The sequence below is a fragment of the Paramisgurnus dabryanus genome, chromosome 7 (assembly GCF_030506205.2).
Source record: "Paramisgurnus dabryanus chromosome 7, PD_genome_1.1, whole genome shotgun sequence".
Lineage (NCBI taxonomy): Eukaryota > Metazoa > Chordata > Actinopteri > Cypriniformes > Cobitidae > Paramisgurnus > Paramisgurnus dabryanus.
The window spans coordinates 11,216,106-11,243,585 of record NC_133343.1 but is presented as its reverse complement, the minus strand read 5'-3'; the positions used below and the strand labels follow the sequence as shown (position 1 = coordinate 11,243,585).

Genomic DNA, 27,480 nt, shown 5'->3' with positions numbered 1-27,480 from the left:
CAATGCAGCAAGAGTGATTTATTGTGTGTTAAATACATTTTATATGACTGTTGCAGCTTGTAAATTTGATAGTCTTAATTGAGTTTTTTGCTTTAGTAGTAGTTCTAATTTACCTCTTCACCTCCTTCAGTATTGTATGATGTTTTCTTCTGATTGCAGGACAGTGGTAACAAAAGAGTAAAATAGGGATGCATAACCATTAATTGTGATTAATCTATAGCAGAATAAAAGTTTTTGTTTACATTATATATGTGTGTGAACTGTGTATAATTTTGTTTTTAAATGCACACACATGCAAGTATATATTTAAGAAATGTTTACATTTGTATATTTATGTATAATTAATATTATATATAAATACTTAATATATAAATATATTTTTCCTTAAAATTATACATGCATGTGTGCACTTTTTTAATATACATTATTATTATACACTGTTCACACACATAAATTATGTTAACAAAAACTTTATCTGAACTGATGAAAACTTGAGGTTACGCTTTTTGCTTTGGCAACTTCTTCCAGGTTTCTGCGCCTCTATAATGCGTCTTTTATTGTCCTGTGAAAGTAGTTATCCAGGCGTGGTTCATACTAACATATTTTTCATGAAAAGAACAGATCTGTCAGTAGCCAAGCTTTGTGTGGCAGATAAGACAATGGCGTTTGTGATTTAATCTTTACGTCTTAAGCTTGCTTGTTGCTGATTTCCTGACCCTGATAGCGGAGTCATTATTTTGGCAAGAAGGCGGCTGAAAAAGTGCATGAGCATATGGCGTGATCTGTGATGGCTGATTAAGGCTGGATGAAGGCAGAAGCACTGCAGGGATGCCCAGGAGGCTCCAGGATCATCTGCTGCATCTTCTAACAGGAAATGCAGTGCTGCTTGTGCCCTGAATTGGTTGGCACTATAGCTGTGCCTGTGCGGTTCTGATTTCATGACAGAAACAGAGTTGAAATGTGCTATACGTTCTGAGAGAAACACACTCGGTTTGTGCAGTGATGTTTGCTTTCTTGCTTATGGGGAAAGGGCGGAAGTGGCTGCGTGTGTGTGCCTTTGAACTTAGCCTCTGAACTTGTCCCCTCCCTCCATCTGCTCATGAATATGTAATGCTGGTGCTAAATGGCACACTGAAACTACATGGTCAAAATGAATAATTAATGCATGTGTAACATGGTTTAAATGTTAGTTTGAACCTTATAGGTCCTTACGATGCCCAAGATGTTAAACAGATCACTGTATTAATCTCTTTTTTGACCTTTAGTTGACATTTGATGTTTTTTGCATACTCTCCACTAATGAATGTTTCTCTCTTTCTTTCATGGCTTCTTGATTGCCCTATCATGGACCTCCACAGGTAAGATATGTTTTTTGTGTACATATTCAAACTTTTGAGAAATAAAACTCAAAAATTTAATAAATAATAAATAATATCATACTGTATAATAATGATAGTTTGTATTACCTGCTGTTCCTTATATGTTGTAGTATTACCTGATGTTTTTGTGTATAAATGAGTCACATATACATTTATTTTTATGTGTGTGTGTGTATGAGGCTATTTACACCTAGTAAAAAGATGTGTTTTTGTCGATCAGATCACAGGTGCACTTATTTCAATCTGTCTCTTTTTCCACTTTCGACCACTTCTTTCCTGATTACTTTGAGGGGATGGTTTGTGGAGACTGTGGGCGCAAGCCCCTATGTTTTCGTTTAAACATGAGGTGGAGAAATGACGGGTTTAAATTGACGCAAACTAATATATTTCAGAGTCCGCTGCTTGTGGTGTTAGTAAACATACTACACAGTGTTTTGTACATGTAAGGGATAATGTAGAGGCAGCCGGTAGTTATCGGGAAATAAGCCCCGACAGTGTGATCAGGACCCGACGCGAAGGGGAGGGTCTTGTATCACACTGAAGGGGCTTATTTACCTGATAACCACCGACTGCCTCTACATTATCCCGCTTATTACACGGCTACTTGCCACATAAGAAAAAAAACTGGACATGAATATGAATTTGAAACATTTTATTGGCATATTTGTTTTAAAATAACATTTTTATCCTTCCGCTAAACTTTGCACAGAGGCATAAAATGATCGTAATACCTTATTAAGATCCTCTGCTTCATACTTGTCTGTCTCCATTTTTTTCTGTTTTAGCCAGTCTTTGAGAAGTTTTAATGCCCATCCTGTATTTTTTTGTGTTTTGGCTTCGTAGCTGTCATGCTCTATTTTGTCAAGTTCAGTCTCAGTAAGCTCTCTGTGTCTTGTCGTTGTTCGTTCTTCTATCCACTGTTTAAATGTTTTGTTTTTTCCGTACATGTTAAAATTAATGTCAAAATATTCCATTCTCAATTGTGGTTGTCCAGTGTTTGTCACAAGATGGCGCCAAACAGTAATCTTGGCGCGGAGCGAATTTAATCGTACAAGTAGTACCGGCTATGCGTTATTACTTTGGAGCGGTTATTATTTGAAAAGAACGAACCTGCAAATGTCTCAACTGACCAATCAGAATCAAGCATTCCAGAGAGCCGTGTAATAAGTATATGTAAGAGCTTTCTTTGATATTTCAGCGCAATTGATGAAATAAGCTTGCGCAACTTTCACACGCTCGCAAAATGAAACTAATGAAAGACGCAGAGATCAGACGCTTTGGTTTTATCAATGAAAGCCTAAAGATAGTGCTGTACACTGTGTGTTTGCGCTAGAAGTCAGAAAAGATGTAAAACATTGTGCTCCGGTACATCACATTAGATAAAGGGGTGTTTACAATTCAAAAGCAATATGGTCGAAAGTGTTTTCGACTACCTTAGAATGTGGTCGAAAGTGGAAAAGTCTTTAGCGTTGTTCACTTCTGATCAGACCGACGAAAATGCATTTTAATACCAGGTGTAAACAGACCCTGTGTGTGTGTGTGTGTGTGTGTGTGTGTGTGTGTGTGTGTGCGTGTGTGTGTGTGTGTGTGTGTGTGTGTTCATTTACTAAATATTATATGTGTTTACGTATGTGCATATGCTTACAATAAGTACTACCTTATGTTCCTGTACATTCATTAACACTTGCCGCTTTCCTGTGTTTAGTATAATATGCTGCTCTATATCTGCTCTTCTTTTACATACTGTAGTGTTATCTGCTTCCTCAGGTTCACTTTTATCTACTGATCAGTTGTTATCATGACTATTTATAGCTTTACCAAGGCATCACACAAATGTTAGTCCCTTCTATCTATTTCTATGACAGTGCCTTTGTGTGAATTGTGTATGGATCTGCACTCATGCGCATATGCCAGAGTGTGTATGTATGCGTGTTCCAGCAGGGGTCTGTACTCTCTGCTAACTGACCCATTTTCTGCTGGATCATGAGGGGAGTGGATGAAAGACAGCATGGTGCTCCGGTCTCTCAACCTCTCATCAAGAGAGAGAGAGAGAGAGAGAGAGAGAGAGAGAGATGCTGCTATTTGCACCTTATTCACTGTTTGAAACGCTTTATCCCATAATCCTCAAATCAGCACCATCACAGACCTGATGTGGGCTCTCCAACTGTCTTTAAATGTCTGAACAAGTACTGTGTGTACAATGGTTATTTAGTTAACGTGTGTAAAATGTCACAGAAAGGCAAAGCCATTCTCTTCTTCATGGCAGGGCTGCGATTCATATTTAATGCAATGTGGAGTGTTTGCGCGCCGTTGCATAGCAGAAGGGCTGCGAGTGAGAGTTTGTGTTTAGTGCAGAAAAAACATAAGAGCCTTCTTTTATATTACCATGCGGTGTCAATTACTATTTGCCTTTGCTAAATACTGTTTCAATGAGTGTTTAATTCACTTTTTGACCATTAATTACACAAGAACATCAAAATGGTCTTTTAATAGCTTTGCAGTGTATCTTAAAGGAATATTCCATTTTCTTAAAAGAAAAATCCAGATAATTTACTCACCACCATGTCATCCAAAATGTTGATGTCTTTCTTTGTTCAGTCGAGAAGAAATTATGTTTTTTGATCATTTTAATGGACTTTAATAGAGCCCAAAATTTAATACTTAACTCAACACTTAACAGTTTTTTTCAACGGAGTTTCAAAGGACTGTAAATTATCCCAAATGAGGCATAAGGGTCTTATCTGGCAAAACGATTGTCTTTTTTGACAATAAAAATAACAAATATACACTTTTAAAGCACAACTTCTCGTTTAAATCCGGTCGTGATGCGCCAACGTGACCCCACGCAATACGTCATGACGTCAAGAGGTCACAGAGGACGAACGAGAAACTCCGCCCCAGTGTTTACAAGTGTTGAGAACGAGGACCGTTCCTACGTTGTTGTATGTCAACTGATACTAATTAATGTCTTTGTGTCAGTTTATTGTTTACAATGGTCCGCAAATGTGCGTTTTATATATGTAACATGTGACCTCCCTACGTCACTACGCGTTTACGTTAGGTCGCGCTGGACCGGATTTAGACGAGAAGTTGTGCTTTGAAAGTGTATATTTGTTATTTTATTGTCAAAAATGACAATCGTTTTGCTAGATAAGACCCTTATGCCTCGTTTGGGATCATTTATAGTCTTTTGAAACTCTGCTGAAAAAACTGTTAAGTGTTGAGTTAAGTATTAATTGTTGGTGTCTATTAACTCTTTCCCCGCCATTGACGAGATATCTCGTCAATTAGAGAAAACGCTTCCCCGCCAATGACGAGATTTTCCGTCTTTCCGCAATACCGCTATTTTCCACCAGGTGGCGCCCTTACGCAACTTTTTAAAACCGGAAGTATTGCCCTATGGCAAGCGGCTGCATGTCTGTGTCTGTTTTAAAGATCGCTCTGAATGGGATCTCTATGAAAAGTCCGTCATAAAAATGGAATTATCTCTGCCTTTTGCTCAAAATATGGTGTTTTTGCAAAAACCTACCCATATTCAAAAGCTGATTGCAAAAGAACCACTAAAGGTAGGATGAAACGGTTTTTTTTTGTTTGAAAGCAGAGGGTCTGTTCTTTCATTTGGTATATTGTATGTTTATATATTTAAAGAAGAACATTTTCTGGAAGGCATTAAACTTTGGTGAAAATCATGAAAAACGCTGGCGCTGGCTGGCAACTTTTTTAAAAAACGCTGGCGGTGAAAGAGTTAAAGTCCATTAAAATGAGAAAAATCCTGCAATGTTTTCCTCAAAAACATAATTTCTTCTCGACTGAACAAAGAAAGATATCAACATTTTGGATGACATTGTGGTGAGTAAATTATCTGGATTTTTCTTGTAAGAAAATGGAATATTCCTTTAATATGATATTGTATGCAAGCAATTGTAAGCCAGTTTTAATATACAACACTTTTTAAAGATCTGAAGTGTCAAGAATTGTGCAGCTTTGTTTAATGTATTGACGTAATATCCACTAAAATAGGAAGTTAGGGTGGGACATATTAAATGGCTCTTTCCCTTTTGTAAAAATAGCCTAAATTCTTATTTTGTTTTATGTTACATTGCAGTGTTTATTCTAAACTATTTATAAGGCATTATTTTCCCGTCATAAACTTTAATAAAAATCTTCAAATGAACTTCCGCCCTCTTGTGGCGAATCATTCTCAGATGATGATCATTTTCAGGGAGCATCTGCTCCCTCCCACAGTGAAAAACACAAGCCATGTCCACAATATTCCTTATGTGATATTCTGCTTCACTTGGAAATACGTCACAACCGGGAAGTAAAGTCGGTCGCAACTTCCGGTTCACAGGGACTTTAAAGAGTTTTGTTTATTCTACAGCCTCTACTTTGAAGTACAGTGACTTGCGCTGACATATATCCTAAAATATAATTCATTTAAAACCAATGTTTCGTATAAGGTATGTTTGTAAAAAAAAACTACTGTGCAGATTGAGTGCACATACTTAACTTGAAGTATTTTCTCAATGATTAAATATAAATTATTATTTATTATTCTTATTTCATCACTGACTGTTTATCTTCAGTGCGCTTGAGTTTTGTTATGGTGTAATATACGCACATTGCGCACCATGTGTTGCTTTTAATTGCATAACATTGTGCCTTCATTGTAAAATAATACTTTGTTGATAAAGGTACAGTAAATGGCTATATGCACTGAGTGGCAGTCGTAAAATGACATAAAAGTGTGCGTAAAAACGCCAGCTTCCTCATGCAAATTAAAATATTTTATTTTGTCTAAACAACATGCTTGTGGGATTGTAAAAATAGTCAATGTAGTTGGTGTTTTGATAAAATCTTATCTCGTAATGAAATATAATGACTAATAGACATGGGCCTCACATGGGCACTCTGTTAACAGTCCCATGAAAGTCCATGCATCCATTTCAAAATTGAAAAGTTTCATTATCATCAAGTGTTATTTTTCTAGTTGTTCACCTCGCTTTCCAAGTTGTTGATACACCGTTTGTTGTAATTATATCCAAGAAGCACACGAAGGGCACTTTTCCTGTCTTCACCCCATCTTAGACCTGTGGCATACTTTCAGCGAAGATGCTTATATTATGAAGACGGAAACCTTCCATTAGAAAATCTGCAACAGTCAACTGCTAGCGTGCAGCACCTCAGCCAGTCAATAATGATCGGTGATATTACAGTTTCTTGCCAGAATTTAAGATTGCATTTTTATCAGCTCATTAAAACTGCTTCTGGTCTCCTTCCCTAAAGCAGCGTTAGCAGCGTTGCTATGCTAAGCTTGCAGGCTTCCCTGAAAGAGGGTCTTTGGTTTCAGTATCCTAACCGTATTTGCATTTTGTGTATCGGACTCTCTCAGATTCACTGCGGATGCCATTTCATTGCGTTGGCAGCCAGCCCCGTCTCGCATGACGAAGGACAAGTTCGGTATTTTACAAAAGTATTTTGTACTTTTCGGTATTTTGGTCTTTGTAAACAAAAGTTTAATGCATTTTATGAAGGATTGTTCAGTGCACCTATGCACCCATTGTAGAGGTGGGGGCTGATACAACAAACACCCGAAAATTGTCGGGCCAGCATCATATGTCCAAATATCAGTCAAAACCGTTCTATTTCATCATAAACAATCTGAAAACAGGGCTTTAAGTGTAAAATACCGAACTTTTCCTTTAAAAAGCCCTGGTGTTTGTCATTGAGCATCGTTGTGATCATGACTAGCCGCTTGCTTCAATTTTTTTCTCCGGTTGTATGTGTTTTGTGCACGCGCCGCACACACATGCATTATCTTTCTTATTCGACAATCATTACATTTTATCGATAAATTCTTATTGACAGTTAATCGAAGATTGATTATTTGTTAACACCCCTAGTTCACATTAGTAAATGCAAAAAAAAGTTAATATTGATTTTATGGGGACTTTAACATACAACTTACTTGAACCGAAAAAGGTTGACAACATCTGCTTTAAATTCAGTTTTTTTTCTGTCACAGATATGACTTTCTTTTCCTTTTTTCTGTCTCTATCGGCCAGTCTGTTGAACATTGACTTGCAGTTTTTTGATGTTGTGTAAAACTGTGAACAAGACAAGGAGTAGGGTCTTGTTCTCTCACACATTCCTCTCAAGAGCTGTGACACTCTTCTCTCTAAGCTTTACTTAATAAAGTGAAGCAGGGAATCTGGGCAGGCTGCACCTGTGAAACTCTGTGGTCTGTATCAGCGACCTTACATAGTGCAGAGGTGATGAAACCTGCCAGTCACAGGGTCTGTCGACGCTCTGCTGCTGGTGCGGAGCACTAAACAGGGATTTTTTCCCTAAGCCTTTTATCTCAGATGAAAGTCTCTCTCCCGAGGGTCTTTCCAAGCATACCGGTTGAAGCAAATGGGCCACAGAATACCTGGTAAAGTCATGTTCATCTTACACTGTTCCTTCCCTCCCTTGTATCTCTGTCTTTCTCTTTACACTTTGTTTGATATCTCTTTCTTTTATATAGAAATTCTGGTTCCTGTTTTAATATTATTGACCCTGGGTGATTACGTAATCATTATTTCAAACTCATGTTAGTATAAACCTGTTTGCATTTCTTTCCTCTTTGGATTATAAGAAGTTTTACACCATGCTCTTTTACTCTTTCCCCGCCAGGTTTTTTTTTTTTTTTTTTAAGTTTCCAGCCAGCGCCAGCCTTTTTTATAATTTTCACACAAATCTAATGCCTTTCAGAAACTGTTTTTCTTTAAATATATACACATACAATGTGTATTCAAAAAGAACTCTCCAATATGGGTAGGTTTCTAGCCTAGAAATCTAGACGCACCCTAGCGGCCGCAAAATATATTTGCTGCCAGGGTTTAGTCTAGGCACTCACAATACACTTAACAGCTCAAAAAACCAAAATTTGGTCAGGCCAATCACATCGTGTGTAGCGTCTGTGGGGCGGGCTTAACATGATGACGACAGAGCTGCGACGGTTCCTACTTGAAAACAAAGAATGGCTGCTGCTGCTGGCGAACAGCTTTCTTTTGAAGCGGCTTTGGCCGCGACTCTGGAGGACTTAGACTTATGTTTTTCTTTGAGAGAAGAGCAAATAACCCTACTGAAGTCCTTTTTAAGCAAGAAAGATGTGTTTGGAGTTTTGCCGACTGGTTACGGTAAAAGTTTGATATACCTCTGATTGGTCATAGCGCTATCCTATTGCGTGCAGAGGCATTTTGAGGGACAACCTTATATCCCGCCCCTTGCATTGAGCCGTTTGTGTGAAGAGTTGCCAGACCTTACATCTTGATGTGGGTCTGGCTAACCAGGCTAGTAGGTTTCTTCAAAAATGCCAAATTTTGAGCAAAAAGCTGAGATAAATGCATTTTGTGATGGACTTTTGATAGAGATCAGATCTAGTGCGATCATCAAACATACACAGAGGTTGAACTGTTTGCACTAAGGTAATACTTCTGGGTTTTATAAGTTGGATAAGAGCATCACCTGGTGGATAATAGCGGAAATACGATTGCTGGAAAAACTTTCATTGGCAGGGAAGTGTTTTCTCTTAATTGACAAGTTAACTGTGCAATGACAGGGAAAGAGTTAACAACAGAGGCATATACAATAGCATATGCAGTATACAGGACCCTGTTTACACCTGTTTTGATTGCTATCCACTCATAATCGTATCACTCCAAATGACTCCTTATGCTTACCAAGTGTAACCAGGGTCTTATCCTGCTGTTTGGATCTTCTTTCTCTCTCTCAGGGCTGAGTTGGTAAGAGAAGGTTACAATGGCCTTGGGCATCTATGCTTAGCGCTGAGGTTTCACTATCATTGCAGTAAACTTGCTTGCTGGTTAACTGTGTTATAGGGCACCTTGGTAAACTGCCCACTGGCGTCGAAATATGCAAAAGAATGAATGATGTTTTACGGATATCTTATATATTTTGAATATTACGTATGAATTCATAATCGAGGTTAATCATGCATTTGACTCTCAGAATCTGCATAAGTAAGTTATTACTATACAATACTTAATGATTTCTTGGCTCCTTCTCTTGAAAAAGATTAAACATTTGTAGTTTAAAGCACTTACACATACTTTTGGCTTGCTTAGAAGACAGGTGGTCTATTGATGTATATCCTCAGGATCGGAGCTCTTGAAATATCATTTCATTAAACAGCTTTCACGGTCTGGGCTGCTTTATCAGATTTCATTGTCTTTCTTGGCCATGAATAACGAGGGCTGAGAAAAATTATCCAGAATAATTTAAACAACATGTGCTCTGAAATGGATATCAATGTCTTTGTTGCAGGGCTGTAAATTGAACTGCAAGAGCTTGAAATTTGTATACAATTAGCTTGGAGTAATATTTCTGGTTCACAGGCAAGAGCCTCCTGTGTGATATCTGAATCTTGCGTTTATAAAGCTCCTATTTTCCTTTTCATGATTTTATGTGTGTTAGTACATGTTAACGATATGCAAAGTTACAATCACAAAGTCTTATCATGACGCGAGTTATCGTCTCCAAATGAAATCTCTTATCTTGGACTACAATGAAATGAATACATGGATTGTAGGACTTCCTTAATGAGTCGAAGCGGAGTCTATGCACATTATCATAATTCTGCCCGCTTTTCACTGCCTGTAAGTAGCCTATGTTTTCAAATTTCGTTTGGAACGACGTGGGTGAGCTATTGATGAGACAGTTTTCCTTATGACTTATTATGGGTAAACTGTTCTTTTAAACAACTTGACTGTCGAACATACACTGTATATTTTGAAGTCTGTTTGGAACTGTAGATATAACAGTACTGCTTTTATTTCATGCAGTCAGATATCTTACACTGTACAATTTTTTTGCAATCAGTCAGGCTTCTGCGTCACCCAGCTGTGCCACATGCTGTTTGAAATAACTCTAACACTAGATTATTTTTAATTCAACCGCTTGCATAAAGATTAATGGATACAGAAACATGCTTATTGCTCTCATCATTACCTCTGTGAGCCCACTGTTATATATTTCATATGTTACATGTGTGCCTGCATTATATTTTTTTCATCTTGTTTAAGTATTCAGGAGTTATGAAGTCATGCTGCTACATTGAGGCAAGAACGTGTAAAGTGCATGTGATTGTGTAGTGGACACTGAAGCTCTAAGCTTTTGTCTCTTTGTGACAGCCTTTTAGCTGTTGTTTGTTTGAAGTTGGTACTACGCATGTACTGGGGTGTATAATTTGCCTGTACTGATTTGATACAGCATTGGTCATAGTATAGGGCATATTTGGTATGCGGAAGTAGCATACAAAAAGCAAATGTAACCCCAACCCCTCCAAAATACTTTTGGAAACTCATAGAAATTATGGAAGAGCTTGATACGTTTGTTTTGAGGGAATAGAAAAGCCATTCAAACCTTTTAGAGAAATGTGCTGTCACTTTGTAGCAAATATAGGTCATTTTGATGGACACAACATCCAATGTTTAATTCTGTTTTTCCGTTTTTAGTTGTTACTAAGGAAGTATTGCTGATTTAAGGGAAAGGGAACTTGTTTTAGTTGTCTGCAGACAATAGAGGAAAGATTCCATATTTGCTTACTGCAAGCTGGATTATCTCGGTGCATTGAATATTTTCAGTTTATTTTAATCATCAGATTGAATTCTTTTAATACATAATAAAGTTTTCACAAAACAGTTAGGATTTTTATCTTTATGTACTTTATTATATCATTTATTTAGCACACTATAATTACATCTTTGGACAGAAGAGCGATGAAGATGAAGGCAGTTTAGGAGTAGATGGAGGCTGGACCAGGCAGCTGGTGTTCCCATCGGTAAGGGCAGGGAAAGATGATGGTGCAAAACCCGAACCTAATGAGCTTCTTCTAATCCCCCTAAATCTCTGTAATGATTCCACATGCCAGGCTTGAGTTTTTTGCAAATAGAAGATGCACAGGTTTAAGCAGGGTTAAAGGGGTAATCTTCAACACCCACACCTCCCTCCTCAGAGAGAGAAAGGGGTGATGGAGAGGTAGCCAGGGGGCAGATGAAAGTGCTGCTCAATTCATATTCATTGACTGCTTGGTAATGCAGTCTGGACCTGTGTGCCCCTGTCATGTGGCATTTATTTACATTGTATATATACTTTTTAAAAAGGGACATTTCACAAGACACTTTTAAGATGTAAAATACATTTTTGGTGTCCTCAGAGTACGTATGTGAAATTCTAACTCAAAATACCATATAGATATACAGCATGTTAAAACTGGCACTTTGTAGGTGTGAGCAAAAATGTGCAGTTTTTGGGTGTGTCCTTTTAAATGCAAATGAGCTGATCTCTTCACTAAATCATATAGTGCAGTGGTTGTATAGTGCAGATTAAGGGGTGGTATTATCCCCTTCTAACATCACAAGGGAAACCAAATTTATATGACCTATTTTTTCACATGCTTGCAAACCAAACTGGTTTGTTCTTTTTCATTTTCTAGGTTAAAAGAAGCACTGAGGAACCAATTGCTTAAACATGATAAAAGTTAAAATTTCATGATATGTCCCCTTTAAAAGAACTTGCAATTATAGTAGCAGAGACTGTTTTAATAATAAAATGTTTAGAGCCAAATCCAATGGAATGAAACTACATGTGTCAAGTAAATATTTTTAATTTAGTGCCAAAGCATCAATACAACTTTAATCTCATGTTAATCCTGCATATACATTGGTTTCAAGCTGCATTACCTTTGCAAACAAACTAATGTGTTTGCCGTATGCCTCATCTTTCGCATGTGAGCCCGGGTGGGTTTAAAGGTTTTTGATAGACAGAAAGAAACCCCACCCACGCGTGCCCGCTGGATAATGCTGTGTCCCGGAGCGGATCCCTGTGTGTTGACATCAAACGTAGGCTACCCAGCCACATGAAACCAAATACACGTGTTTTTATATTTTATTTCGATATATAAAGCACGGGTTAACCCATCTACGTTTGTTACAGTTTACGGTAAATAGTATTTACTTCACGTGTAGCCTACAACATGATTGATCTTGCTTTTAGGCATTACGAATACGTAATAGTTACAAAAACAGCACCGAAATGAGTTTTTAATCTGCTGATTAATGTACAACACTGGAATGTGTTTTATTCTAGTAAATTATCCTGTTCTTCTTTGTAAATCTCTGTAAATGATGCAAGTCGCCTGTAACATCAGTAGTGCGCAACCGATCCATGAGAAATCCGCTCCTGGTTTTACTTCCGCTTTGGCTCTAACTGCATGATTTGTTTGTATATATCCAGCACACAGGGCTGAGAGACAGAGGAGAGAGACGGATATGGATCCGTAGCCCTCGCTGTTATCCGTCTGTCTCTCGTTTCCCGGATCTCTTGTTCTCTCGGAGCGCGCTCATCGGGTCGTGCGCGTTTCATCTGAATAGGAGTTTAAACGCACGGCGGCGGGAAACAATAGCGAGTTCGGTCCGGCGCAAGGGAGCAAGCTGGAGGCGCGGCGGGGATGCACGGGCACAATAGGAGCGACCAAACTCTTCTGCATGTGGAAGACAGTGTTGTAATAACATTTTCCTTTCAGACAGATAAGCCTCGCAGCGGGAAGCCTGAAACTGAAGCAGTTTTTTTGTCAAGCACGTTTTAGCGTGTACGCGGTGACAGGTTTCGCACTGGACGGGATCTACTAGGCTTTTCTGGATGTTGTGAACGCGCATGTAGTCAGACACTAACCACACAGAGAAAACTAAAGGAGAATTTACTTGACTTGTCAGGAAAACACAATACATGACTTGAAGATTATTTTGCGCTATTATTTTTTATTATTATGTACTCAGCTGTTTCCCACGGTGGGTGATACAAACTCAGACGTGAATTCATTTGGATTTGGTTACCAGAGAATGTACTTGCTTGATGGTAGGTATCCGGAAAGGATGGAGCGGGGTACGCCACAAAGGAAAACTGTTTACCGGATCTCTTTGACATTAGTGAAGAAGGAGAATCTGCAGGACGGTGGAGTATCGGCGCACCGGCGCCTCGAGAATCCGAAAGTGAGCGCGTACCGGCGGGAGGGATCCTGTGAGGTTCAGCGGACCTACCCGCTGGGGGAACTGAAGGAAGTGGAGGACGAAACGGACGAATTTAACACACACTCATACATGAGGAATTTTAGGACATTCAGCACTGGACATCTGGAGCTGGGAAGGTTTAAAATATCAAAGAGGGCACAGCCTTCACAGAGAAGCAGGGAATTAAATGAAACATGCATTTTGGCAGAACAAGTTCAGAAGGGCGGTGAAAATGGGGCACCGATGCACAAAAATAATGTGCATGCACAGAAAATAGCTGAAAATGATGTTAAACGTACAGAAATCACAACTGCTGCTAATGGGGAAAACATACATATTGTGAAACAAATTCTCAAGACCTCCAGAAGCACAGAGGAACCAGTCTGTATATGGTCAGATGAGACCCAGGCCTCAGAGGAAGCCCAAGAGTTTGAGAAGTGTGTCAGGACAGCTAAAGAGAGCTGCATTTCCTCATTGCTGGCTAAAGGCAATGGGAAATCGCCCAAGCCGGCACCTCAAACCCCACCAGCAAAGAGGCATCCAAGCCTGCTGCGCCGAAGTTTTAGCTTTCGCCACTGGACTGGTGGCGAGTTGATTCGTATACGGGCTCTCTCCAAGGAGAAACATCACAGCAGCTCGGGCTGCATTGGTAATGATGAAGAACAAAACCAGAACCAGACCGGCATGGTTCTGCAAAATCCAGCTTTTGAGTCCGAGTCTGCTGAGAAGCGCAACACCTTGGATGTAGCTGAGGTCCTGAGCAAAACTGACTCAATGACGGAACTGGGGCGCAAGGATAGGGCCAAGGGCAAAAACCGCACACTGGACAACAGCGACCTGTTCAAGCTGACCGAGAAATCTTTAGTTGAAAAAGAGGGTTTTATCAGAGGGACAGGCCTTCGTTCTAGCGGCCAGGAACGTAAACTCATTCGATTTTTCAGTGGGATTTTCTCAAAGCGAGACGGGACGTCAACACCAGTGAGCAGCCCCAGCAACCGGGCACTGCGAAAGAACGGCCTGCTCGGATCTCAGCGGAGATCTGAAACCGGCATTTCACAGTCAAGCACGGAGAGCGTTAACGGATGCCCACCAGACGGTAATAGAAGCTGTTATCTCTCTCTCTTTCTTATTTGTTAGCTTCATGTAGACATGTTATGAGGCAGGGGGATGCTGTGTTTGCTGTTATGCACCTAGGACGGGGGTTGGAGGAATGCATGTTTGTTTTGGACAGGAAGGTGATGTTTAGCTGCCACTTCGCAGGGCGCCTGTGTTTGTTTCCTAATGCTGCATGCATGCAGCTTATTGCAGACTATTCTGAAAGCTGGCAGGCTTGTGTTTTGAATCCCCATTTAGTGCTGGATTGCTTCTCTTAGCCTGCTGTATTCATTTAGCTGAAAATGCATGCTGTCACACACAGTGACATTTTCTTTTGCACTATTTCGATGAACACACTTGCATCTCTTCTCTGTTATTATTACAAATCCATTATCTGACTGTGTTGCAACAGCAGGTCGTCTGTGAGGGCACCACCCCCTCCCATCACAAATATGGTAATGTAAAGCTTGTGGTAGATGATCTGGAGTTTAAGATAGACTTCAATGAATAATCTGCCTGCCCATTAATCACACACCATCCCTCCCTTTGAGGTGAACAGACCCTGCTAAAAGACGGTCTGCTAAACAGACATGTGTCTCATATTGTCAAACAGATTGACTAGTGAATAAACTTTTGCTTTAAAACTGAATGTTAACCTTCTAAAAGATGGGGACATTTTTAATCAATTCATCTTTGTATGCATGCATTTAGTTTCATTAAATTGATGTGCATTACATATATGGTACATTTTTACATATGTGTGGTCCCTGAGAATTGAACCCATGACCTTTGCACTGCTAATGCAGTGTTCTCCCAATTAAACTACAAGAACAACTATAGTCTAGGTTATTGGTTTGTAAAATCTCATTTAGTAAAAATTGCATGATTTTAAGCTAAATTTGGGTTTTGGGTGCAGCTCAATTTTACTTCAGGACTGTGTTAATAAGGCTAACAACAATATAACGCATTACATAGTAATACTCTCTTCTTTGTGCGTGGGGTGGTTGAGCACCTTAGATAATTAGCCGCTTCCACATTCCTCAGATTCCAAGGACATTCCAATTCTTTAAAGCTCATTGGAAAAAAATACATTCTTACCAATTAGATGCTGATCTTCAATTGTGTCATATTTCCTCTGCAAACAGCTTCATTTTAAATTCTGTACAACTTAGTCAGGCTCTTGACACTGTGTTGCACTTTTACGTATAATGAATTTGTTTTAAAGTCCCCCTTTGGGGAAATAAGGTTTTTATTTTTGTTAAAGTGTCTATGTGGTGTTTTTAATATGCTTTAAGACAAACCATGTGCAGGTTCATCATTCAACGCCATTGCTGTGTATTTTCTCCATAGACTTGGAGACAGTCTCATTCCCACGGTTTACAATTGGCTTGATTTCCAACATCACAGACGTAACCAATCACATCAACACAGTTAAATGGATCAGTTGTTTAAATCATAGATATTATAAAAGTTTCTATTAAAATTATTAACTACAGGGAAACTTTAGAAGCTCACCAGTGATATAAAGATGGAAATCAAAGTACATTATCCTGAAATAACAGCACTGCCTTTAAAGACCATAATCAAATAAATGATTTACAAAAATATTTTTTTTGTAGCTAGTTTTAGATGAATCAACCTTTGTCACTATAGTTTTACTTTTATAGCAAAGCTGGGATTGAAATCGGATCACACTTGTCTCCGTTCAGATTTATTTTTAGCCTATCAATCGCTTCGTGACTCAGCCTGACTTTGCACGTGGCTAAGACGTTGTCTCTTCTCATAAGTATTAGTTCAGGTCAGGTCAGTTAGCATTACTGTGTTAACCTGAAGGAGGATAGAGTCTTAATAATAATAATAATAATTAGTTACATTTATATAGCGCTTTTCCAGTGCTCAAAGCGCTTTACATATGAATGGGGGAATCTCCTCAACCACCACCAATTGTAGTAGAGTACTGTTCACCTGGCACTGTGGGATCAGGGTGTGAAACAGCAGTGCAGAGTCAGCATTATATTTTCCTGCAGAGTGTACTCCCAGATGGGTCCTACACATGGATCTGTTTATAGGAAAACTGCTGTCCTCAAACAGCCCCTGGTGTTTTATGATTAATTTATGACTTAGTTTACTGCTGCTGGTATGTGGGGGTCCTATACCTGCCTTATTAACATGCCTCATGTAATATGCTTCTGTGATGGTCATGTCTTTTGTTCACTTCTGGCGCTTTTCCATTGGATAGTACGGCCCGGTCCAGTCCCACACGGTAGGGCTCAGCTTGCTTTATTTTGGCTCGGTTTGCATTTCCATTGGAGTTTAGTGCCGATTCAGAGCAGGTGGGATTATAGACTTATCGTTACAGTAGCGCCGCCTCCACTGCCGTGACATCATCATAAAAACGTGATACAAACAAACGCTCAGCGCAGGAACAACGGAGCATAGAGATGGTGTTCTTGATTCATGGCATGTGGATGTTTTTCACTGCTTAAAGGTGCTGTATGTACATTTTAGGGGGATCTAGTGGTGAAATTGCGAATTGCAATCAACAGCTTAGCCCTCAATTTTAAAACGCATATGGTAGCCACTAGTGTTATAGTCAAGACCACCTAAACCGAGACCAAGTCATGACCAAGACCAAGACAGGCCGAGACCAAGACAAGACCAAGACTTTAAAGGGTCGAGATCAAATCAAGACCAAGACAGGCCAAGACCAAGTCAAGACCAAGACCAGTGCAAGTCACTGCATTAAAACACTTATGATAAAATGTGGAATATACATATGATTAGGCACTCTGTGTCTTTGTGTGTGTGCGTGTGTGTGTATGCCATCAGAGAAGTTGATAAAATAATCAAAGGCATTGCAGATATGTGGGAATTTATCTTTGTCTATAAGCAAATAAAAGTGAACAAACACTAAAGAGCTAAAATCAACTTAACCATTTATTCTGAACTGTCTTTCCATGGCTTGCCATCCACTTAACACAATGCAGGTGTTTTTAGTAATAAAATTAGAAAATTGTCATCAGGAGAAACTTAAACAATGCTTAAATAATGCCAACATCATATGTCAAACCTGAATAAACTGCATAAAATTAATGATAAAAAATAAATTTGGATGTGCCATCAGTTGTGGGATGTGCCATCAGGGGGTCGCACACAGGATGCGCAGCTCAGCGCCGCGGCGTTCCAAAAAACTCGAACACTTTGCTTTCTATGAGTATACGCACACCGGCGCCGACCATAGACTGTAAAAAAAGATGGACGACGCGAAGTCGCCTCCCTCCATTGTAATGAATTGAAGCCAAAAATGTCCGTCTACGGTCGCCGCCATGTTACGTAAAAACGTCAGTTTGGAGCCAGGGCATGCGCAGAAGGAATCGTCCGTGGAGCCAGAGGCGGAGCCGCGGTATCAAACTTCTGCCCAAACGCTCGCGCATCCAATTAAACCACGCCAATCTTAACGACACGCCCCGTTTCTATAGCATCAAATAACTAGCTAAAATGAAAGTTATCACAAAAATGAACACTTGAACATATATCAATGTGATAACAACTACTTAAAAGGACTAAAACTATCTTTCGGAAACTTTTATTGGAAGTGTAAATAATTTTTTTATTTAGAGCAGAGTCCCATTTGTTTGAATGGAGAGAGCGGGGTTATGACTTGTACTGCAGCCAGCCACCAGTGGGCGATCAAAGAGCCAGAGGCTTCACTTTTCAAGACTTATGAGGCACACCCGGCGCCGACAGGTTGCGCCTGTCTGCGCCACCCAGCTACGACTCAGGAAGTTGCTCAAATCCCTGTTGCGCCACAGAGCGGCATTCACATAGTTTAACATTAAATAACATCACATTTGTCCCAAATCATTAACGATTAACATTGGCTGCTAACGTATATTTAGCATTTTGAAGTAGACGCTATCTGACGAAGCTTGCGGTATTTAATGTGCTCTTCCGATTTACGATACCTCCGAGTCGTCCTAGACGTGACTCGGCGCGACGCTGCGCTGCGCGGCCGGTGTGCAACCCCCTTTTGACAACGTAGGGATGAAACACGATCTATAGAACAGTTTGTCTGTTTACGCTACTGTAGAAACCTAACGGCAACTTCCATGTAAGAAGACCCTCTGTGTATTTAGATAAAAACGGCTCATTCTAAGGTTATAAAAACAAAATACAGTTCGTTATGTAAGGTGTTTATACACCACTGAAAATATAGTTATGTATATTATATTGCATTTCTGTCAAGAGATCTTTCTACAACTTACACAATGCACCTTTAAAGGTAGTTGTGGAACTTGTACAACAAAGCACAGATGATGACGTCACTTAGTTTGCTTACGACGATAAGCTAATCTTGCATTTAGCAATGACACTGGTAGTGACGATTCTCTCTGACTGCAGTACAATTCTTGTTTTGTAATCTTGATCTTTTTTCCATGTCAAAACATGGTCATTGTATTGTCGTTGGTATGTCGTTGTTGCCACATATTACGGTACTAATTTCCAGATAATTCCTTCAAACAGCCTCTATAGTTTTTGCCACACTTTGCATCTTCGGTTTCAGCTAAATCTAAAAATGGTGCTTATTAAAATTGTTTATACATTTTTTTTACCCTTGTATCTTGATGCAAGGTCTAGAGAAAGTAATAAAGGCTAATTTAGTTTTTTTACATTAAGACTTATTTTTAATCAGCTTCCTCCAGAAGAGTTATGATCTCCTGAGTGATCTTCACAGGTGTTAGCTGGATATTGTTTTTAACTGGATAGATTTTAAGCCTCATGGCTGGAGGGCCTGAACTGTTTCTGACAGCCTGACTGCCCCATCTTCAATATGAGCCAGCTAATGGTGTCAGGTATGAGTGAGTGGATGGGGTTGTGTCGTGTGTGTATGACCTACTTTCACAGCCATGCAGAAGTCATGCATGTTACATGTGGAAATGAGACATCTTGGATGTGATAAGAGCATGATGAAGCTTCTCAAGGGATGACTGTCTGAGGGTTAAATGGAAGTAGACTGTGTTTATTTACACATTTACAAAGTCGGAAGGTTGGACAGATATTTCCACATTGTCCGCGACAATGAGTCAGTCGCAGGTCTACAAGAGAGGCAGTAAATTTGTTTTCAGTTTAAGAAATGTTTTAATATAATATGTTTTTAGCAAATAATTGTACACCTTACTCTGTTGTTGTCTTCAACTTTTGATACTTACTAGCAAGACATAATGTGAAAGAAATTTCTTTCCGTATTGGAGCCAAAAAGGGATTGTTAAGTTGTACTGCATGCGAACAGCTGCCACTACAGTATGCTGTTGACAAACTATATGTCAAACTTTTGTTTCTCGTGCAGAAAGGAATTGATTAAAACTACAGGGATTCGGCTTACTGTAGGGAAATGTGAAAAATCTGATTCAAACTGTCTGTTGCAAGCATGTGAACCATTATGCCACATTTTTTGTGACAAATTTCTGGGTCAACAAGATGTAGGCCACACTTAACATTTTAAATATTTTATGCATTTCGCAGATGCTTTTATCCAAAGCAACTTCCAGTGCATTACAAGGTATGCATTTCTTTATCGACATGTGTGTTCACACATGCATGCACGAATAGCACTGCAACCTCTGCACCGTGATGTTTATGAGAGGCTTATAATTGGTTTATTGAGAGTTTTTATTATCAGACTCACTGGCCGTAGTTGTACTTTGCAATACAGCTGTGATCACAGACTGACTAAATGTGCATGCAAATGCATACATTTGGTGTAACAAAGTCCTTTGTGATATGTCCTGACTTTGTAATGTTTCAGATGCAGCGCTGTGTAAATATAATGAATCCTAACCGACTGAACAGGATTGGGGGTGGAGCGGACAGTGTCTAAAACTCAGATGTGCTTATCCTGTAGTCTGGATTTAGTAGGTCAGATTCTCTGGGTGCATCCTGCAAGCTGTGTTTGGAAAATCCAATGTTGGGCACAATGTCGTTTTTAAAGATGCTTCAATAAGATTCTAAGAAATGTCTACATTTCTCTAGGTTTTACAAGGTTCATGGCGGGATATGGATGTGGTTGGAGAAAGGTTTACAAGGGGAAAAATAAAAATTGTGTTGACTCTGGGTGTGTTCACTGCATATTATTATAGTCAAAGCTTATATATTTATGACAAACTGCTATAGCTTTCTAGCTTCAGGCTGTCATACTGACCTGACTAGTGGATCATGTACAACACACATACACAATCATATAAAACTTGACCAAATGTATATGGTAAATAACTTATACAAGAGAGCATCCAGTTTTGCTCAAATAAAAACAAAAATTTCTCTCTCAGTGAAGGAAATCCACCTGACATGGACATCAGCATATTGAATTTGCTGCTCTGCAATAACGCGCTCTACATAATTGTCAATTAAATAAAGAGTCATATACAAACTGTCTCAAATTACATTCTATCGACTTTATATTGGTTAAAATGAATGAAGAATATTTTGTCTCGAGATTCCATGTGATCGTTGCCTATGCCTTGTGCTGTATGGCGGTGTGGTATTTTTGTTTGAGGAATGTAGAAATTAAAGACACACGCAGACAGTTAATAGCAGTACTGTTAATTTTGATGGTAGTTATAGCAGTGTTGACTCTAAAATATTGTCTTAAATGGATAAAAATGTTATGTGTGTTTTTAAACAACCAAAACAAATAATGCATAACGAAAATGACGTGGCTGAAAAATGTTCAAGCATTTGGCTTTTATTTCTAAAAAAAACACAGAGGTATTTGGCTCCAAAAAATAAGCCTATTTATTAAAATTTTTACTTTAATGTATTAATATGCACAACAGGTTTCATGCTGTAATCTAGCCATGACATCAAAGTAAATATCTGGTATATGTACATTTCTACTCCTGCAGCATTTACCATTAGGATACTAAAAAATAATATATCATTTCTGGGATGAGCCTATTTGCTATGGTAACAACCTGTGTGTGTGCACGCGTGCTGTGCGTGAAGAAGAGTGACACCCCAGTCAGATGTTCAGTTGCTTCATTGCATTTGCGATGCTCTCTTGCAATTGAACGTAAATACGTTTACTACTTAAAAACATCAAAGCTAAACATCATATCTAGTCAAACCGCATAACGACATCACTACAAATACAGTATGGGATTAAAATCAGCGAAAGCTACGTTACCTTGTTTCATCGACGCTTGGTGAAACAGCAGTGGATGTTTTCGGTTCAGATGCTGAATGTAAGGTAATGATAAGAATGTAATGATCCCAAACTTTAGACATTCTCTCTGTGCCGTTTATGGACATATTTATTCTCCACCATCGCGCCAACTAAATTCAAAATGTATCACACGCTATGATGTGCTTCCTGAACATTGAACAACGGTCCGTGTGAATCAGATCTCGGCGTGTGTAGTGCGCGTCATAGGAATTTAAGGAGGCTTCGAGGCAGAATTTTTGCCTCAAGGAATTTTTTCAATCGAGTTAATCGAGTAACTCGATGAATCGTTTCAGCCCTAATTTTAACATGTTATAATAAATTATCGATATGGTATTTTGAGCTAAAACTTCACGTGTACTCTGGGGAACACCAAATATTTATTTTACATTTTCAAAAAAGTCTTGTGACATGGACCCTTTAACATTATTAATGTTATTAATAACTATGTCGCAAATGGTGTTAAACATAATTCTATTCACGTTTACAATTATTAAAACAGATTATGGCAGTATGGGAAAAAAGTGAGTGCATGTGCAGCACGATAACTAGAAAGTTACCAAGAGAAATTTTTAAGCCTAAAAAGCACATTGCTGAAAAATATAACAAATATAGTAGTCTAAGCAGCATACAGCATTTCTGAACCCTGACCTTATTTTTTATGGTCCTCCTGATGTTAACTTGCCAGGAGAAATGATAAATGCAGGTAATTTATGTTTTTTTGTATAAGTTTATTCATTTCTAAAAAAAACAAGTCTGTTAAACCTCACTCTCTCTTTTTCTCTCTGTGTATCTCTGTCGTTTGAGTTAATTAAATGTCAGTCTGACAAGTTTAAGAATCTGCAGGGTCTTTATGGATCATAAATGCATCCCATTCAACGGTTCATTACCCTCAAACAGCCCAGCAGGATCCCATTAAACACATGCTGTGTCTGAATACACACCTGTTTGTGTGTGGGAGATAGAAACGTGTGGAGAATGAACGGGTGAGCTGACAAGTTTTAGATGAGTACAGGGTGTTTGGAAGCAGATTACATGCCCTCTGCTATCCAAGTGTATATGTACGCTTCTTTACACTCTTGATACGTTGTAAGCTGGAATTAGGGTCAATTCAGAGAGAGAGAGAGAAAGTAAATTAGAGTTGTGTGGCATACTCAGAGGAGAGCCAGATGCTAAACAGTAGGAGGGAGTATCATTAGCTTGAATTTAACATTGAGAGCTGCAGTAGCTGTTGTTGGAAGTGGATAGACAGCTGTGTACAATGAATCGGTCACAATGGTTGCTTAGTCGATTGGTGAGGTTAGCTAGTTTGTATAGCTTTATATTTCAGTGCTTTAAGTGGTCCATTGATGGATTTAGTTGGCATGGTAAAATGGACAAACAGTGTATTTTCAATTTAGCCTTCCGGTGAAACAGACGGGTCTTTAGCAATGAAGTCCATGCTCCTAGACCATGTGTATCAAGTTTAAAATAGTCACATTTTTCTAAAAGCCACTGAGACCCTTGTCTAGCTGAAAGCAGGAGTGTGACTTATTAGGGGTAATGTGAACCTGATCTCAGCCTAAATTTACAGAACTTTGATAACACAGATTTGTGAATTTTGCATTTGTGCCTATTTGCAAAATCCTACTTTTTACAGATGGACTGATATGCTTCTCCTGAAGATGAAGTCAGCTCTTAAGCTGGGCAGGGGGAATACAGTTTTTCATGCACTGGAAATAAACCCTTTGTGGTAACACTTTATTTCGATAGTCCACTTTAGACATTTTACTAACTATAAGTAACTTTGCAACTACTTATCAACTACCATTCTTTAGAGAATTAGTAGAATGTCTGCTTAATATCTACTAACACTTTATTGTGATGAAATCTCAACAGACATTCAACTGTCTATAAGTATCTTTGCAGGTGCATGTCAACTTATTCCACTAACCCAAACCTCTTCCCTAACCCCAACCCTTACAGTCTACTAATACACTAATGACAGTTAGTTGATGTATAGTTGCAAATTATTGAAAGTTAGTTGACATGTAGTTGCAAAGTTATTTATAGTTAGTAGAATGTCTAAAGTGGACTATCAAAATAAAGTGTAACCCCCTTTGTTTGTATTTTCTTAAAATTGAATAACGCCTGAATACTAGAGCCCACAGGATTCCTGCCACATCGTGAGATTCTGAAATGTGAAATCAGTGGGCACTTTGCAATCTTCTTAGACTACAGGAGCTAATGAGTTACCAGAATTGCAATATTAGCCAGATAGGTCTTGATAAGTTAAAATGCTACATGTGCCAAGTTAATCCTTGTGGTTGAATTATATTTGATGAGTAAATTGTTTTTATGGTTGTGGTTAGTAGGTTATAGGTCAAAGAATACACACAAGAATACAATACCAACATGGTGGATGTAGTATGTTCATACTAGGGCTGCCCAATATGTCATTTCAGCATGAACACTGCAATGTGTGCATCCGCAATAGTCACATAGCAGAACATGCAGAGCATTTTTACTTAAGGAAATAAAAGGCCTATTTGTTACACTATACGATATTATAAGAATGGAGTCCAATATGGCGTTGTTACCGGAAGTTATTACAGTTTATAAAGTTTAAAATATGCATATTTTTCTTTAAAAATTGCATCTTACTTGCAGAAGACCTTTATTAACCCCTTGGAGCTGGGTGGATTACTTCTGTGAAGGATGGATGCACTTTTTTGAGTTTAAAGTCAGAAGTTGTTCCCTGATCCCTGGTTTCTACAGTTATTAAGCGTGTAAGAGCAAGGACATTTACTAAGACAACTTCAAATGTGTTTGTCTGAAAGATGATGGACATGTGTATCTCAGATTGCTTGAGTGTAAGTAAATCATGGGGTAATTTTGATATTTGGCTGGAGTATCCCTTTAAGGCCAGTCTATTCAAATCTTATCCTGGAGGGCCGAGCACTACAGAGTTTAGCTCCAACCCTAATCAAACTTAACCAACTGTAATTGTCTAGTGATCATGAAGACCTTAGCCGTTTCTCAATATGCATTCTTGTCTGTACTTGTGTTCTTGTGGACTTGTGAAACGTCATCAGCCGCGGCCCAAGTACTGTTCCAATTCAAAGTTCGCGTCAAGCCCAAGTTCACATAAAATCCCCGGATGTGTTCTTGATCCACCCATTTTATCGAGGATGCATCAGAGGAGACTTGTGTGGAGCGAAGTTTCCCAGAATGCATTTCGCGTCAGGAGTTCGTTCTTCCGAGTCTGAACAGAAACGTTCCTTGATTAGCTTGCTCAGGTGTGTTTGATCAGGGTTGGAGCTAAACTATGCAGTGCTCTGGCCCTCCAGGGTAAGATTTGAATAGCCCTGCTTTAAGTTATCTCCTCTTAAACAGAGCTTTTTAAGTCATCAGGCAAAGTCATCCAGTATTTCTTAAATCACAATAACATAGTGGAGTGTAATAAAATATCACACTGTCCGTTAATCACCAACTTGACATCATAAAATACTTGTATTCAGTATTTGGCAGTTTAACCCACCCTAATAAATGACTATGGCAATACACAAAATGAACAGAGGTCATTTACATACATAAACATGTATGGGTTTCAGGATCAGAGAGAAGGGGTGGAAAATACTCATATACACAAAAAAACCCTGAAAACACTGACTAAAATGTAGAAATAAAAACTCTACAACCATGTACATGTTCTATTATATTGTGTTATAGGCCTATTAACTGTGTTAAACTGAAAGACCAGAAGCAATAAATTGTCTCTCACAGCAAGAGAGACATTTTCAGTTGCTGCTTTGCATAGAAACTACCGCGCTGCCCACTGCTTTATTCAGGCATGGGATTTGAATAAGGTTTTGCCCATCTGTCTGCCTGTGTGGGTGTTGTCAGGGGTCATAGTGAAAAACACAGGATTTGTCTTGTCAAATCTTTTCCATGGGTGTTTGCTTGTTTTCTGTCCCGTTATCTGGGCATTAAATGGAAAATAAAGATATTTTGCCTGGGAATGTGATACTGGGGGTGGGAGAATCCCATCTGGGTGTACCTGCTGATTTAGACACCAAAGTGTTTGGATATAGATATGAAGGTAAAGAGCGAGACAGTTGTTAACATCTGCTTCTCCACAGCAAACTGTATCCACAACTAACTGAAACTGATCAATTTGATTCTACATATAGACGGTTTCAGCAGTAACAACATAAACAAACAGCTTTCTTAGAAAAAAATTTAACTTCTGGTAAACTACCCAAAGAATCAATAACACAAAGTCCTTTTAGAGTAGTTTATTTCTGACAACAAGTAAAATAAACAACATGTAGATTACCTATATTTCATAGCTAAAGCGTATCAAAAACTACACTTAGCTAACGTTACGGTGTAAAATGTGTACTATATAATGTATACAATCTTAACCGCTGCCAAACCTCCTATCAAATAGCGGAAATCCCTGTTTGCCATCTTCCTTCGTCTTTATGAAACCAAAACATTTGTTATTTTCAATAAGGTATTTGTTCGTGAGTTCAGTTTAGCACTCAGACTATTAAACAAACAGAGACCGGAAGTAAAGTCCTGCTATGTGCGTCCGATTAAACCGTTTATACATGGAAAGAAACTATTATTCACTTTGTTAAACACCTTCACAAACAGTTGCATATGCATGGGAAAACACAGGCACTTTACTTTAAAGCAACCTTAGCTAAAATTGCCAAGAAATTGCTCAAGACAAGCACTAAATGCAAGCTTTTTATGCTTTTTATTTTTCACTTGGATGGCATGAATATGGCATGACTGCGTTATTATTGAGGGGCAGCTGTGGTTTGCCACCCCTCGTGCTTATGTTCTGCACCCTTGCAAATGTGTGCCAGGGCACCTGTGCCAAGGAATTAGACCACATTTGAGTTTTTCCATGAGTGCATTGCAGCTGCAGAGAAGATACATTAACAGACAAACATATCTGTGGCTTGCGTCCAGAAGTGGGATCAGAAGGAACATCTTGTGTGGGGTTAGGGATTCAGGACTGTGTGTGGGAGAGCATATGCATTGTCTGTGCTGCAGGTGTCACCTGTTCACTCCATCGATGAGCAAGATGAACGAAATAGACGAGAGGCTTTGGAAGAGTTTTTGAACTACCATGTTCACCCATGTTTAGGTTTTCCTTGTGTCTAATTTAATGAGGTGGGAAATGTGTGGGGTGGACTATTTGTCTGTCCTGCCTACTTTGTGGAAACACCAGTGGCTTTATAATAGTTGAGATAATGGTTAAGTGCCTAAAAGTTTGCAGGTTTGAACCCTGCAAGAGGGCAATCTGTAATGGCAATCAGTGAGTTTAAAAGTACATTTATATAGCCCTATGAAATCCGAAAGTTTGATTTAAAATTACATATAGGCCGATGTATTTTGTCCGTCACTGTAACCACAATGTATTACAACCATACTACTGACAATAAACCAAATGTTTTTGTTTTTTATTTAATCATAAGACTCATCTTGTTTTACTTTTCAGGCATCTGTTTTAAATTGAAATATATTAGCTATGAAATTGTCTGTCAACAATCTATGATTTAACATTAGCACTAAATACAAATAAAACACTGCACAGTCCTCACAGTATGAATTAAATGGGCAGCTACAAAAGTTAAGTTAAGAGTAGTGAGTGATTTTCATGTTGATGCATCACGTGACATACGTTGTCATCACGTCATGTAATTCCAGCATGAATACA

At 38.8% G+C, this 27,480-nt stretch overlaps 1 protein-coding gene across 4 annotated transcripts in view; it reads left to right on the top strand.

The window, feature by feature from the left end:
• The window catches only part of agap1 (ArfGAP with GTPase domain, ankyrin repeat and PH domain 1), a 178,810-nt gene that overhangs the window by 42,642 nt on the left and 108,688 nt on the right, over positions 1–27,480 (top strand). For 2 of the 4 annotated variants that reach the window (XM_065240020.1, XM_065240019.1), the window contains exon 1: positions 12,680–14,546. The exons of the other annotated variants lie outside the window; for them this stretch is intronic. In XM_065240020.1, the coding sequence (XP_065096092.1) occupies positions 13,283–14,546 (1,264 nt within the window). In that variant the 5' untranslated portion in view covers positions 12,680–13,282. Of the gene's footprint in view, positions 1–12,679; positions 14,547–27,480 lie in introns of those variants that run through there. 4 annotated transcript variants of the gene reach the window in all.